Genomic DNA, 12,470 nt, shown 5'->3' with positions numbered 1-12,470 from the left:
TTGAAATGATGGTTTTTGATGGCCAAGTTGACCAAAACTAGAAGTGAAGAAGAAGAATAGTGATGGAAAAGAAAAATGGCCGCCGGCGTGGAGAACAATAATTGGGGTTTCGGGTCGATCTAGATTGGTTCGCCAACGTGGCGCTACCGATGCAGCAGGATACGATGGTCATTAAAAAGGAAAAGGAAAAAAGAAAAAGGAAAGAAGAAATTAAAAAGGAAAAAAGAAAAAAAAAATAAAAAAAGGAAAAGGAAAAAAGAAATTAAAAAGGAAAAAGAAAAAAAAAAAAAAGGGCCGCCGGCGTGGAGAACAAGAATTGGGGTTTCGGGTCGATCTGGATTGGTTCGCCGACGTGGCGCTACCGATGCAGCAGGATACGATGGTCATTAAAAAGGAAAAAGAAAAAAGAAAAAAAAAGAAATTAAAAAGGAAAAATGAAAAATAAAAAAGCAAAAAAGAAATTAAAAAGGAAAAAGAAAAAAGAAATTAAAACGGAAAAAAAAATTAAGGGATAATGATAAAAAAGGTCATTTTGAAGTGCCTTATTATAATTCAAACAGCACAAATGTCCCGATGATAATTAAGGTCACCTGTTCACGTTCTACCACTGTACTTCAATTTAATTACGAAACTGCCACCGTCAGTTTTCTCTGGCGGTTTGTAAGAGGTAGACTAAAACGGCACTATTGTTTCGTCTTCTCCACATTACTTCGGAAATTCAAACCTCAAAAAACCAATCAAACCTACTCCGAAATAGAGAAATATTAATCTCCGGCGGCCACATTCTTAGACACATACCTTCTCCGACGACTGTTTTGCTCAACGGTGAAGCAGCGCCGACTCTGAAAAGTACTTCACAGAAAAAGCCCCAAATTTTAGGGATTTGAAGAATTGCAGAACTCGAATCGTCTACCTCGACCGGGTAATCTTTCAGCCTTGATTCTCAGAAACTTCTCTTACTTAATTTCGAGTCATTGATATAGTATTTAGTTTTGGAATTATAAGTCAAATATAATATAATTATTTCTGCATTTGATTCTGAAACAAAACAATTCGATTAAAAGTTTTGGTTTGAGTGAAGATTTAAAGCTTTTTTGAGTGGAGATGATCAATGACTGTCTTCAAATTTTAGTTTGATGCTGTAACATAGCCAGTGACATAGGCTACTGACTGGGTATCATTTGATTTTGGAGGGACTCTGTTTCCATTTTGGTGTGATTTGATACAGAGACATGGACAGTAACATAACAATTTATATGGAGATAATGACTGTGTGTCATGCTGTTTAGGCTTTAGGCTTTACTTGAATGGAAATTCTGCTAGTGCAAATACATATTTTATAGGCTCAGATAATGAAACTGGCCAGTGAGGTCACTGGCCAGGTCGCTAGACAAGTCAAAGGCCAGATAAGTCACTGGAAAAGGCCAACTCATTGGCAACGTGTGTTAAACTCCTGTCAATGATCATGTAACTGGCCATGTAACTGGCCATGTAACTTACAATGCATGCAACTTATCATGTAACTGACGTTGTAACTTACAACATATGTAACTGGCCAAGTAACTGATCATGTAACTGACGTTGTCATTGAAATGAGCTGTAACTGACCATGTAACTGATCATGTAACTTACAATATATGTATCTGGCCAAGTAACTGACTACGTAACTGATTATGTAACTGCAAACTCAATGCTAACCTTCTTATTTTTTCAACAGAATTTAAACATCAGAAATGGCAAGAACAAAAAGAAAAGAAAGGGAACCAAGCGATGATGACGAAGACTACCAAGAGGTGGAATCAGAAGATGAAGAACACGATCGAACGATACACAGAAAGAAGAATTCGAAGAAGAGCTTGAAGAAATCAAAAAAAAGGAGACAGGAAGAAACAAAAGAAGAAGAACCATCACTGAAGCAGATTCTCAAGAAGAGCTTGAAATAAATAAAAAAAAAGACAGGAAGAAACAGAAGAAGAAGAAAAAGTAGAACAATCACCAAACAAGGGTTCCTCTTTGGTGCTATTTCAAAAAACTGAAGCAGCACCAAAGAGGAAGAGAAATGTGAAACCAGGACATGTGCAGTACAGGTGCACATTAATAAGTTTCTTGAACACAATTAAAGATAACAAGAAGAATCTCAGTGCAAGAACATTAGATTTGCTCAGGCAGTCACCATTTGGAAATATTGTCGATGCATTCCATGGTGGCTACATAGAGGAGAAGTCAGCCAAGAAATCTGATGATTTCATTACACTCCTCCTGCAGGCCTACGACCATGAAACTGACCTCTTCTTCTTTGGAAAGAAGAAATTCAGGATCTCGACAAGAGATATTTCAAAGATCCTAGGAATGCCAGAAAAAGGTGACTTGGTCCCAAAGACTTCTGAGGGTGCATATCAGTCCGACTTTGTCCAGCAGTTTTTTTCAAACACTGCGAGAATTAACAAGAAAGCCGTGGAGAAAGCTCTGCAAGATGCGCTGAAAGACAATCCAACAACAGAGGATGGGATTGAGAAGAAGGACAAAAATGTGGCAAGATTAATCTTGCTGGACTTGTCCATCAAGTTTCTGTTCCCAAACGCAGGAGGAACAATTTCATGGGACTACGTCAAAGCCTGCGAAAATTTGGATAAGATCGGATCTTATGACTGGGCAAGGGAAGTTGGAAGCTTCTTAAAAAAGTCTATAAAGACTTTGAAAAAGAAAAAGGAGTCAAGCAGCCCATATGGTAATACGGGGGGCTGCGTTCTGATAATACTGGTAAGTTACTGTCAGACTGAGATGTAACTGGTCAAGTCACTAATCAAGACAAACTGCATGTCATTCGTCAAGTCACTATGACTAATTTTTTTTTGTTTTTTTGTGCAAGCAATACTGGTTCTGTCAAAAGACTGGAAAAATCAAGCCAATATCTGGAAGGGAGAACGAAGATCATGGGATGAGAAAATGGGACATCCAGAAGCTGATACAGAATTGGACAAGTTTTAACAGCTTGAAAAAACTAGAGGTATTTTCTTCTCTGTCAAAGTAGTTGTCACTGGCCAAGTAACTGGCCAAGTAACTATCTTGGTTAAAAGTCACCGATTAAGTGACTATCACACTGCATGTCAATGGCCAATTCACACTTCATGTCACTGGCCTTCATAACTGTTGTAAACATGTCATTGCTCATGTCACATAGCATTTCACTGACATATTGAATATGTTTCTTTCAGAAACTCTTTGAAAACCTGAAGGAGGATAGAGAGGAATCAGAATCCGAGGAAGAGGAGAATAGATCAGATGAAGCAAAGACAGTTCCGGAAGGAGAGGAAAAAGGAACTGATGATCAGAATTGTGAAAACAAAGAAGATAACCTACAAGTTGAGGTGGCTGAACAGGAAACAACTTCAGAAAAAAACAAGTGGGAGAAAGAGCTTCAGAAAAAGGAGGAGGAGATAAGATATATCACTGTGGAGAAAGATAATTTGAAGACAAAACTGAACGAAAAGGAACAGGAACTAAGGAAAATCACGGAGGACATGATGAATCTGGAGGAACGAAATGCTACACTTGTGACCGACAATTTCTGCCTTGCATCATCGGTGAAGGAGTTAGAGATAAAATTGAAGGAATTGGAGCAAATGTTGAGCCAAAAGACTCACACCTCAACAGCAGCTCAGCAGCACAGCTCCCCACCACCTACCTCTGCAGAAGAAAAAAATGAATCAAATGGAGCTGCATCTAAGGCTGCTGAAAACGCAGAAAATAAAGATCAATCGACTGTTGAGGAAGCTCAGTCCCATGGCATCTGCACAGTCGAAGAATGTGCAGCAGCAGCAGCAGCTCAATCTCCACCTCACTGCACAGTGCAAGAAGAAACTCAATCGACAACTCCATCGCAAAAGGACTCACTGTTCCAGAGCCCCACAGTCTGCATGCTCACAGTCGAAGAAATGGAAAAACAACCTGACATGTTTCAGATAGTAAAAAGTCCTGTAGCTGCGCGTGGCCTTCCACTTTGTACGTTGAGCCCAGAGAAAGAGCAGAAGACACAAGAGGAGAACAAAAAAGGAGAGTTAACAATGCGCCTTACAGAGCAACATTCTGGTGAAACTGTATCATCAATGGGTCTCTACTCTTACGTTGTGAGATTAAAGAATAGGAGAAGAATACAGAAAAAGGACAACATTTACTGGTGGGGGGATGTGAAAGCAAAATGAAAGAAGAAAGCAAAGGAGATTGAAGAGAGATTGAAAGAGGCTGAAAAGAAAGAAAAAGAAGAAAAAGAAAAGCAGATGAAGGCCTCACTGCCAGAGGCTGAAATTAAAAGGATAGAACAGATGGTAGCACAACAGAAGTTGGACGATCTACCAGAGGATGTTCTGGAAGCAATAAGACAGATGGACGCTGCAGAAAATGCACAAATCAATAAAGAGCAAGAAGAGAAACAGCTACCTCCTGAGGTCGTAGACTGGGAGGAGAGCAAAGTATACAATTTTATGGACCAGGACACAAAGAGGAGAGTCCAGAAATACTGGCAAAATGCACCATCAAGGTAATGCTTTAATTAAGTTAAAATTCTATTTTAAACTTATTGTAACTGGCCAAGTAACTGTTTATGTAACTATCAAAGTAACTGGCCAAGACGAAAGTTCTATTTTAAACTTATTGTCACTGGCCAAGTCACTGTCCATGTAACTGACAAAGTAACTGGCCAAGTAAAGTCGCTGGCCAAGTCACTGTCCATGTAACTGTGGAAGTAACTGGCCAGGCCAAGTCATTGGCCATGTGATTGTTAAATAAACGACATCACTATCTATGTTACTTACACTATTCATTCTTTGCAGAGTATACTTCTGGGATGGAAGACAGTATGGAGCACAAGTTTCAAGACAGGATTTAAAAGACATGATCATGGACGAACCGATAGCAAGCAATTGCATCGAATGTTATGGAATTCTCTTGACTGATCAGCTGTTGGAGAAAGAATCACAAGGCTTGGATGTCCCAACTTTTATGAATCCCTTGTGCTGGGTAAGTAGTGGAACGATTATCAATCTACAATCAAAGCAAATGATTCTTAATTTATAATAACTTGTCTTCTTTTTTTCTTACAAACAGAATTCTGCAGAAAATTTGACGGTGTATTATGTACATCTGTACCTATGCGAACCACTGTTCCAGAATCTGGCAAGATCCAACTATATATTCTTCCCAATCTCACATGAATCAGGATTTCATCATACACTGCTCATTTTTGACAAGGAATTAAAGAACTGGTACCACTGTGATTCAAAAAGACCGAAAAAATCATCAACTGGAAAATCCTTTAAAAATGTACAAAAAATGGTATGGAACACTTTCGTCATACTAATTTCATATATTTAATTTAAGCAGAAAGCATATTATTGATTATGTTGCGATGTTGGAAATGCAGGTTGACATGGTAGAACTTTGGATGACAGCAGTAAAAGAACAAGCCGATGACATGCTGGAACAGGGATGCAGAATGAAATTTGATGAAAAGAACAGTTCAGAAGAAGAACTGAAAATGATGGAAGTTCCATTGACTGAAACCGAGAGAGAAAGCATAAAGTGGATCAAGAATAACTATAAAACAAAAATGGCAGTGACAGAACTCAAAGACAACCCTCAGCAAGGAGAAGATTCGTAAGTACACAGCTCTTTAAAAATGTCAATATAATCATTATAAAGTTCAAATTCATTTACTTCAATTTTTATATGATGAACAGATTGGATTGCGGACTTTTTGTAATGTACACAATGGAGAAAATTTCGAAAAAAGGGAGAGTTCCAAAGAAGCTCACAAAGGATGATATTTTGAAGTTTAGAGCTCATGTTGTAAAGTCATTTGCAGAAAGTAGGCACAGCTGGAACTCAACACATGAAGAATCGTAGAAATTTGTTTAGGGAATAGGATAGGTTATATAGTTTTTTCGAATTGATTCATCATATATATCCATTCATTTGTTCAATCGGAATTTCAATTTTTTAATATTTTCTTGCAGATATTGCTTCAGTATATAAAAGTTTGTTTGATATGATCTTCTGAAACGAATTCATGTACTTAGGTACCTTTTAAAGTAAGTAACTGGCTAAGTTACAGAGACACTGAATGTCACTGGAAATGGCAACCTGTATGTCATAGACCAAGTCACTGGTCAAGTCACTGTACGTCTCAAGTAACTGGCAAAGTCACTGACAACGTAACTGCCCAAGTAACTAGCCTAGACACTAAACGAGTCAATCAATAAGTCTACAGATCTTATAGCAAGACACTGAACAAGTAATCAGCCATGATTTGGCAAAAATAATTGTAAAAGGTAATGTCATGAGCCAATACATAAAGCAAGTAACTGTAAAAAAATTCATGTCCTTATGTAGCCTATAAAGTAACTGGCCAAGTCACTGGCAAAGTAACTGTAAAAAAATTCATGTCCTTATGCACCCTATAAAGTAACTGGCCAAGTCACTGGCAAAGTAACTGACAAAGTCACTCACTAGCAAAAGACAAGACATTACCAAACTGATCTTTTTATTTTTAAATGCAGCGTGCCGCTGCACCGCAACTGCAGCGTTCCGCTGCACAACAACAAACAAAGTTTAAGTTTCAATTAAAAATCTGTAAAAGCTAATGTCATGAACCAATACATAAAGCAAGTAACTGTAAAAAAAATTCATGTCCTTATGTACCCTATAAAGTAACTGGCCAAGTCACTGGCCAAGTAACTTTAAAAACTAATGTCATGAGCCAATAAATAGAACAAGTACAAGTACCTGTAAAAATTAAAGTCACTGCTTATGTCACTTTCTATGTTTGAAATTACCTATCTAACCATTCAACTGCAAGTAAACTGCCAGTGGCAGTTATCTAACCCGAGCGCGACTATTTCTCTTGGTTCATTTTCACAATTTCAAAACTCAGAGAAACTTTATACGATTTTTGCCCTAAACTCAGAGAAACTGCTCAAAGATTTTCTCTCCGGCTAAAACAGCGGACAACGACTGCTTTCCTCCACCGTGAACGGTGGGTAAGCAAGAGTGATTCACCGACTAAGCCCCAAATTCTAGGGTTCTACAAATTTACAGAAAATTTACCGGTAACTTCCTCCTCCTTCTTTCATATAATTTCGATTTGAATAGCTTGCGTTTTGTTTGAATTAGAAAAGACATATTTCAATTACATGTGGAGTCTCATCAGAAAATGAATTTGCATGCGACATTTGTTTGAATTACATGTGGAATCTGATGAGAAAATGGTGAGACTTGTTTAAATTACATGCGGAATCTAATGAGAGAAAATGATGATTTCTGTTTGAATTACATGTGGAATTTGATGACAAAATGAATTTCCATGTTAGTTTTGTTTGAATTACATGTGGGATGATGCGAGAAAATTTCAGCATTTTGTCATTGTTCAATGTCTTTGTCACTGCCCATGTCGCTGCACTGGTCACTGGCTATGGTCATGTAACTGGTCATGTCACTATCATAAACATGTGCATAAATATGTCACTGGTTAAGTAACTGTCAAAAATAACTATTGAATTCTAATTTTCTTAACTGTTTACAGGATTTTTTTAAAAAAGTTCGAGGAATGGACCAACTAAAAAGAAAACAAAGTAAGGAATCTGGAGAAGAACAATCTGAAGGACAAAGTCCAGAAGAAACAATTGCAGAAAAGTTGAAAGTGATAAAATGGAAGAAACTGAAAGAGAGAAAAAAGCGAAAGCAGAAAACTGAAGATGAAGAAGAATCAAGTGAAGATAAGGAAGGAACAACTGGAGATGAAGAAGAATCTGATGAAGAACAAGTCCGGCGTAACAAGACGAAGAAGGATAAAAAGAAGAAAACTGGAAAGCAGAAAAGAAGAAAACCGGAAGGAACTGAAGATGAAGAACAATCTAATGAAGAACAAGTCCGCAGTAAGAAGAAGAATAAGATTAAAAAGGAGAAAAGAAGAAAAAGGGAAGAAAATGAAGATGAAGAAGAAGTTCGTGCAAAGAAGAAGAAGAAAATGGATAAAAGGAAGACCAAAAAAGAGAGTACAAAGAAGAAGGAAGAAACTGACGAGGAAGAAGATACAAAGGATGATGAAGAGGAAAAAGTCCCAGGGAAAAGGAAAAGATATGTAAAAGAGGGTTATGTGCAGTATCGCTGCACAATGCTTGCTTTTCTGAAAACAATTGCAGAAAACAAAAATAACCTGACTGAAGGTACTTTAGAGCTGCTGCAGAAAACACTCTTTGCAACGCTGATAGATGCATTCCATGGAGGTTCAATTAAAGAAAAGGATGCAAAGAAATCAGATGATTTAATCACACTTCTGCTACAAGCATACAACAGTGACACAGACCTTTTTGTGTTTGGGAACAGGAAATTCAGAATGTCAACAAGTGATATATCTATGATTTTAGGAGTGCCGGCATCCGGGTTATCAGTACCAAAGACCAAAGACGGGGCATACAAATCTGAGTTCGTGACTAAATACTTTGACAAAAAGCAGAGGATCAACAAGGCGGCTGCAGAGGAAGCTTTGAAGAAGGCATTGGCAGAAACTCCAGAAACAGGGGATGAAAAAAAGAAACGGGACAGAAATGTTGCCGTATTAGTACTCTTGAACCTTTTCATCAAACTCCTGTTCCCAAACTCTGGAGGAACAATATCTTGGGACTATATAAGAGTATGTGAAGAGGTGGAAAGTCTGGGAAAATATAGCTGGGCAAAGGAAGTTGCCGACTTCCTTAAAAAATCAATTAAACGAAAGGCAAAAGAATCCCAAAACATGGCAGGTTGCGTGATATTGGTGATGGTAAATTCCCGTAACTTGTTAAAAATTTGTTTATGCATGATTTTGCTGTCGTATGCTGTTGTAACTACAAAAACTAGATCAGTGTCATGTCACTGTTAAGGTCACTGGACAGGTAACTGGCTAGGTCACTGTTAATGTTACTGTCAAGTTTTTGTCACTGACAATGTCACTGTTGTATTTGCATATGTCATTGGTTATGTTTGTGATATTCATATGGGTAAGCAGCTGTTTGAAAAATAACTAACTAGTTTTCTATTTTTATTTTTTATTTTCCAAACAGTATTGGTTTTGCCACAAGACGGGAGTAGTGCCGCCAATCTCTGGAAGAGAAACCGAAAAACACGGAATAAGAAAGTGGCAATTAAAGACCCTGATAGAAAAAAAAAGGGGATTTCAACACCATGGGAAAGTTGAAGGTATGTTAATTTGATGTAGATAAACTAGGTCAATGGTCTTGTCACTGGGTCTTGTCACTTGCTCAGTGACCTGGTCTTGGTCAGGTCACTGACCAAGTCATTGACTATGTCACTGCTCATGTTATTGTTATATTTTCATGTCACAGTGCATGTATCTTTGCATGTCTATGATTGTGTTGTTGTTTTATTTCTGTCACTGCTTATGTCACTGACAACTTTTGTAATTTTGTTTCAGAAAATCTTTGATAAAGTTAAAGAAGATGCAGAGGAAGAAGATTCTGAGTCTAATACAGACACAGAAAGTAAAGAAAAAAAGAATGATGGGCAAGAAGATATTGTTGAAAATAGAACCAGTGGAAACATTAAGGATGAGAAGATGGAGACAGAGATAGGGAAGACCAATGAAGAGAAGAACGAATTACAGAGAAAGCTGGAGGGAAAGGAAGAAGAGCTAAGTGCTTTGAAAAAAGAAGTTGAGGAGAAAGAAAAGGAAATTGGCAGAATAAAAGAAGAGAATGAGGATGTGTTATTGGAAAATGAGGTGCTGAAAATTGAGAAAGCCTCACTAATTAACAGAGTGAAGCACTTGGAGGGCATAGTGATGGCACTAACTGAGAAGTTTGAGTCGCCAATAGCACGTCCAGGTGATGACAACGACTCAACTCCTCCTCCCCCACCACCTAGTTTCCCTCCGCCAAAACCAAATGCCCCTCAGGACAAGCCAACTGACAGCAAGCACTCCAAAAACACAAAATCTCAAGGTGGTAGTCAGGGAACTCAATCACAACCTGCCTGCTCCACAGCAAGCGCATCTGAGATGGCATCTGCAGCACCTCACTCAACCGACCAAGGACATCAGTCACCACTTCAATGCCTTGCCCAAGCAGCTGCACAGATTCATTCACCAACCTCTCCTGAGGTTAAATTGAGAATGACGGAAGATGCTTGCACACCGAATACTGCTTGGGTTAATGCATTGTTTGTGTTTCCACCTCCGGGCGTGTTTCAAACTCCACCTCCAAGAAAAGTCAGTTTGGAAGATATGCAAGCAGAGCCAAACAAGTATCAGATCATTATATCACCAGAGGTTCAGCCTGTTTTTGACGTCGAACCAGTCAATTACATTTCTCCTACAGAACAGATGACAAGAGCTGAGTTCATCAAGCCAATTTTAGAGGAGATATCAGGGCAGGACTCAGAATCTATTGGCCTCTATTGTTATGTGGTTAGGATGAAGAGAAAGGAGAGAGTACAAAAAACACATCATATTTTCTGGTGGGACGAGGTGAAAGAGCAAAGGCAGAGGGTGAAAATGACCAGAATCACAGCACAGGAAAAGAAAAAAGGACAGACAGCTGAACAGAAGCCACAGGAGGAAGTGATACATGATTTGACGATTAATGTGGATGACGAGGAACAAACAGAAAAAAATGAAATTGAAGTGATAGATTGGCAAAAACGACAACTGTACAACCTACTTGACAGCCCAACTAAAAGCAAACTAGAGAAGTACTGGAACAAGGCAGAACAAAGGTAATGTTTCATGTTACAGCTCACAAGATAGTGACTTAACTTGCCATGTAGCTGTCTGAGTCACTGGACAAGTCACTGTCCAGATCATGGCAATTGCCATGTAGCTGGCCTAGTCACTGGTCAAGTCACTGTCCAAATCATGGCAATTGCCATGTAGCTGGCCAAGTCACTGTCCAGATCATGGCAATTGCCATGTAGCTGGCCTAGTCACTGTCCAGATCATGGCAATTGCCATGTAGCTGGCTAAGTCACTGATCAACTCACTGTCCAGATCATGGCAATTGCCATGTAGCTGGCCAAGTCACTGTCCAGATCATTGGCAAGTGAAAAGTAACTGGCTAAGTCACAGGACTAACAACGTTCTATGTTATGCAGCGTATTATTCTGGGAGGGAAAAGAGCCTGGAAGCGAAATCACAAGGGCAGATGTCAAAATGTTCATAAGCGATCAATCAATAGCAAACAACTGGATTGATTGCTATAGGGAAATGTTGAAGGATGAACTGCAAAACGAAAGTTCACAAAGTTTGGGAAGATCTGCTTTTATGCATAGCATGTGTTGGGTAAGTATGACGAGCACTTTCTCATAAACATTGAATCCTTATCTCTCATTCTTTGTTTATTTATAACTCGTTCTATGTATTTCTTTCTTTCTTTTTTTAAATAGTATTCGACAATACATTTAACTGTGAGAAACCTCCATCAATACTTGTGTGAGCCGCTGTTCCAAAACATGGGAAAATGCAGCATGCTTTTCTTCCCAATTACCCATAATGAAGAATTTCACCACACGATCTTGGTCTTTGACAAGGACATACCGCAATGGCTGCATTTTGATTCAATGAAACCAAGAAGAGCAGGAACAGGGGAGTGCTTTAAAAGTATAAAAAAATTGGTAAGAAACTTCTTACTGACCATGTAACTTACCATGTAACTATCACTCACTAATCTGTTAAAAACTACAGGTTGAAATGGTCGAGCTGTGGATGAGAGCAGTGAAAGATCAAGCAGATGATATGCTGCAGCAAGGCTGCCGAATGAAATTTGACAAGAGTCAAAGCACTCACACAAAATTAAAAATGGTTGAAAGTATTTTGAGCGATGACGAAATAAGAACAATAAGCTGGATAAAGGAAAATTATGATGGTGGAAGGATCCCTTTGAACCATGCCAGAATCTGCCCCCAACAAGACCAAGGATCGTAAGTCTATATTCAAAAATTTAAAATGATAACTTTACTGTTACTAAGTTTGGTCAAAATCATTAACTTGAAATTTTTAATTGTCAACAGATTAGATTGCGGACCTTTTGTAATGTATTACATGGACAGAATGGCAAAAGAGGAGAAGCTGCCAAACAAAGTCACCAAAGCTCAGATGATGAAGTTCAAAGCTCAAATATTCAAAAAATTTGCAGAACATAAGCAGAGCTGGAACTCAGCAAATTAAGAATTTTAGAAATTTGTTTGTTTAGTTCAGAATTTCAGAAATTTGTTGTTTAGTTCAGACTATGACTTGTATGGATCTTTTTATTCAAGTTTAATGCATCTTCTGAATTCATAAGGCAAGTCACTGACTATGTAAATATGAAGGACGCATATAATTGAAAGTGTCATTGTTAAATTCACTACTGCCCATTATGTAACTGCTTAAGTCACTGGCCAAGTAAAAAGAAAACTGAATGTCAGTGGCCAAGTCACTAGGCAAG

At 38.3% G+C, this 12,470-nt stretch overlaps 2 protein-coding genes across 2 annotated transcripts; both read left to right on the top strand.

Annotated features, from left to right (window-relative positions):
• The first annotated feature begins 4,762 nt into the window (after positions 1–4,762).
• On the top strand, positions 4,763–5,978 carry LOC133719986 (uncharacterized). Its single transcript, XM_062146186.1, has 4 exons — positions 4,763–5,016; positions 5,104–5,331; positions 5,420–5,652; positions 5,736–5,978. The coding sequence occupies exons 1-4, from the start codon at positions 4,801–4,803 to the stop codon at positions 5,899–5,901; spliced, it is 843 nt and encodes a 280-aa protein (XP_062002170.1). The 5' UTR covers positions 4,763–4,800; the 3' UTR covers positions 5,902–5,978.
• Positions 5,979–8,925: 2,947 nt separating this feature from the next.
• On the top strand, positions 8,926–10,768 carry LOC133723120 (uncharacterized). The gene is made up of 2 exons (XM_062149948.1): positions 8,926–9,231; positions 9,467–10,768. Exons 1-2 carry the CDS (start codon positions 9,217–9,219, stop codon positions 10,766–10,768), a joined length of 1,317 nt encoding a protein of 438 aa, XP_062005932.1. The 5' UTR covers positions 8,926–9,216.
• The last annotated feature ends 1,702 nt before the right edge of the window (positions 10,769–12,470 follow it).

This window comes from Rosa rugosa, chromosome 7 (assembly GCF_958449725.1).
Source record: "Rosa rugosa chromosome 7, drRosRugo1.1, whole genome shotgun sequence".
Lineage (NCBI taxonomy): Eukaryota > Viridiplantae > Streptophyta > Magnoliopsida > Rosales > Rosaceae > Rosa > Rosa rugosa.
This window is presented reverse-complemented; position numbering and strand designations above follow the sequence as displayed.

What these genes read in the sequence shown, in the direction of transcription:
- LOC133719986 (XM_062146186.1), top strand. Translation starts at nt 4,801, where the DNA reads ATGTTACTTACACTATTCATTCTTTGCAGAGTATACTTCTGGGATGGA. An exon ending in TTAAAAATGTACAAAAAATG is followed by an intron (nt 5,332 to 5,419) that starts GTATGGAACACT and finishes TTGGAAATGCAG; the next exon opens with GTTGACATGGTAGAACTTTG. An exon ending in CCTCAGCAAGGAGAAGATTC is followed by an intron (nt 5,653 to 5,735) that starts GTAAGTACACAG and finishes TATGATGAACAG; the next exon opens with ATTGGATTGCGGACTTTTTG.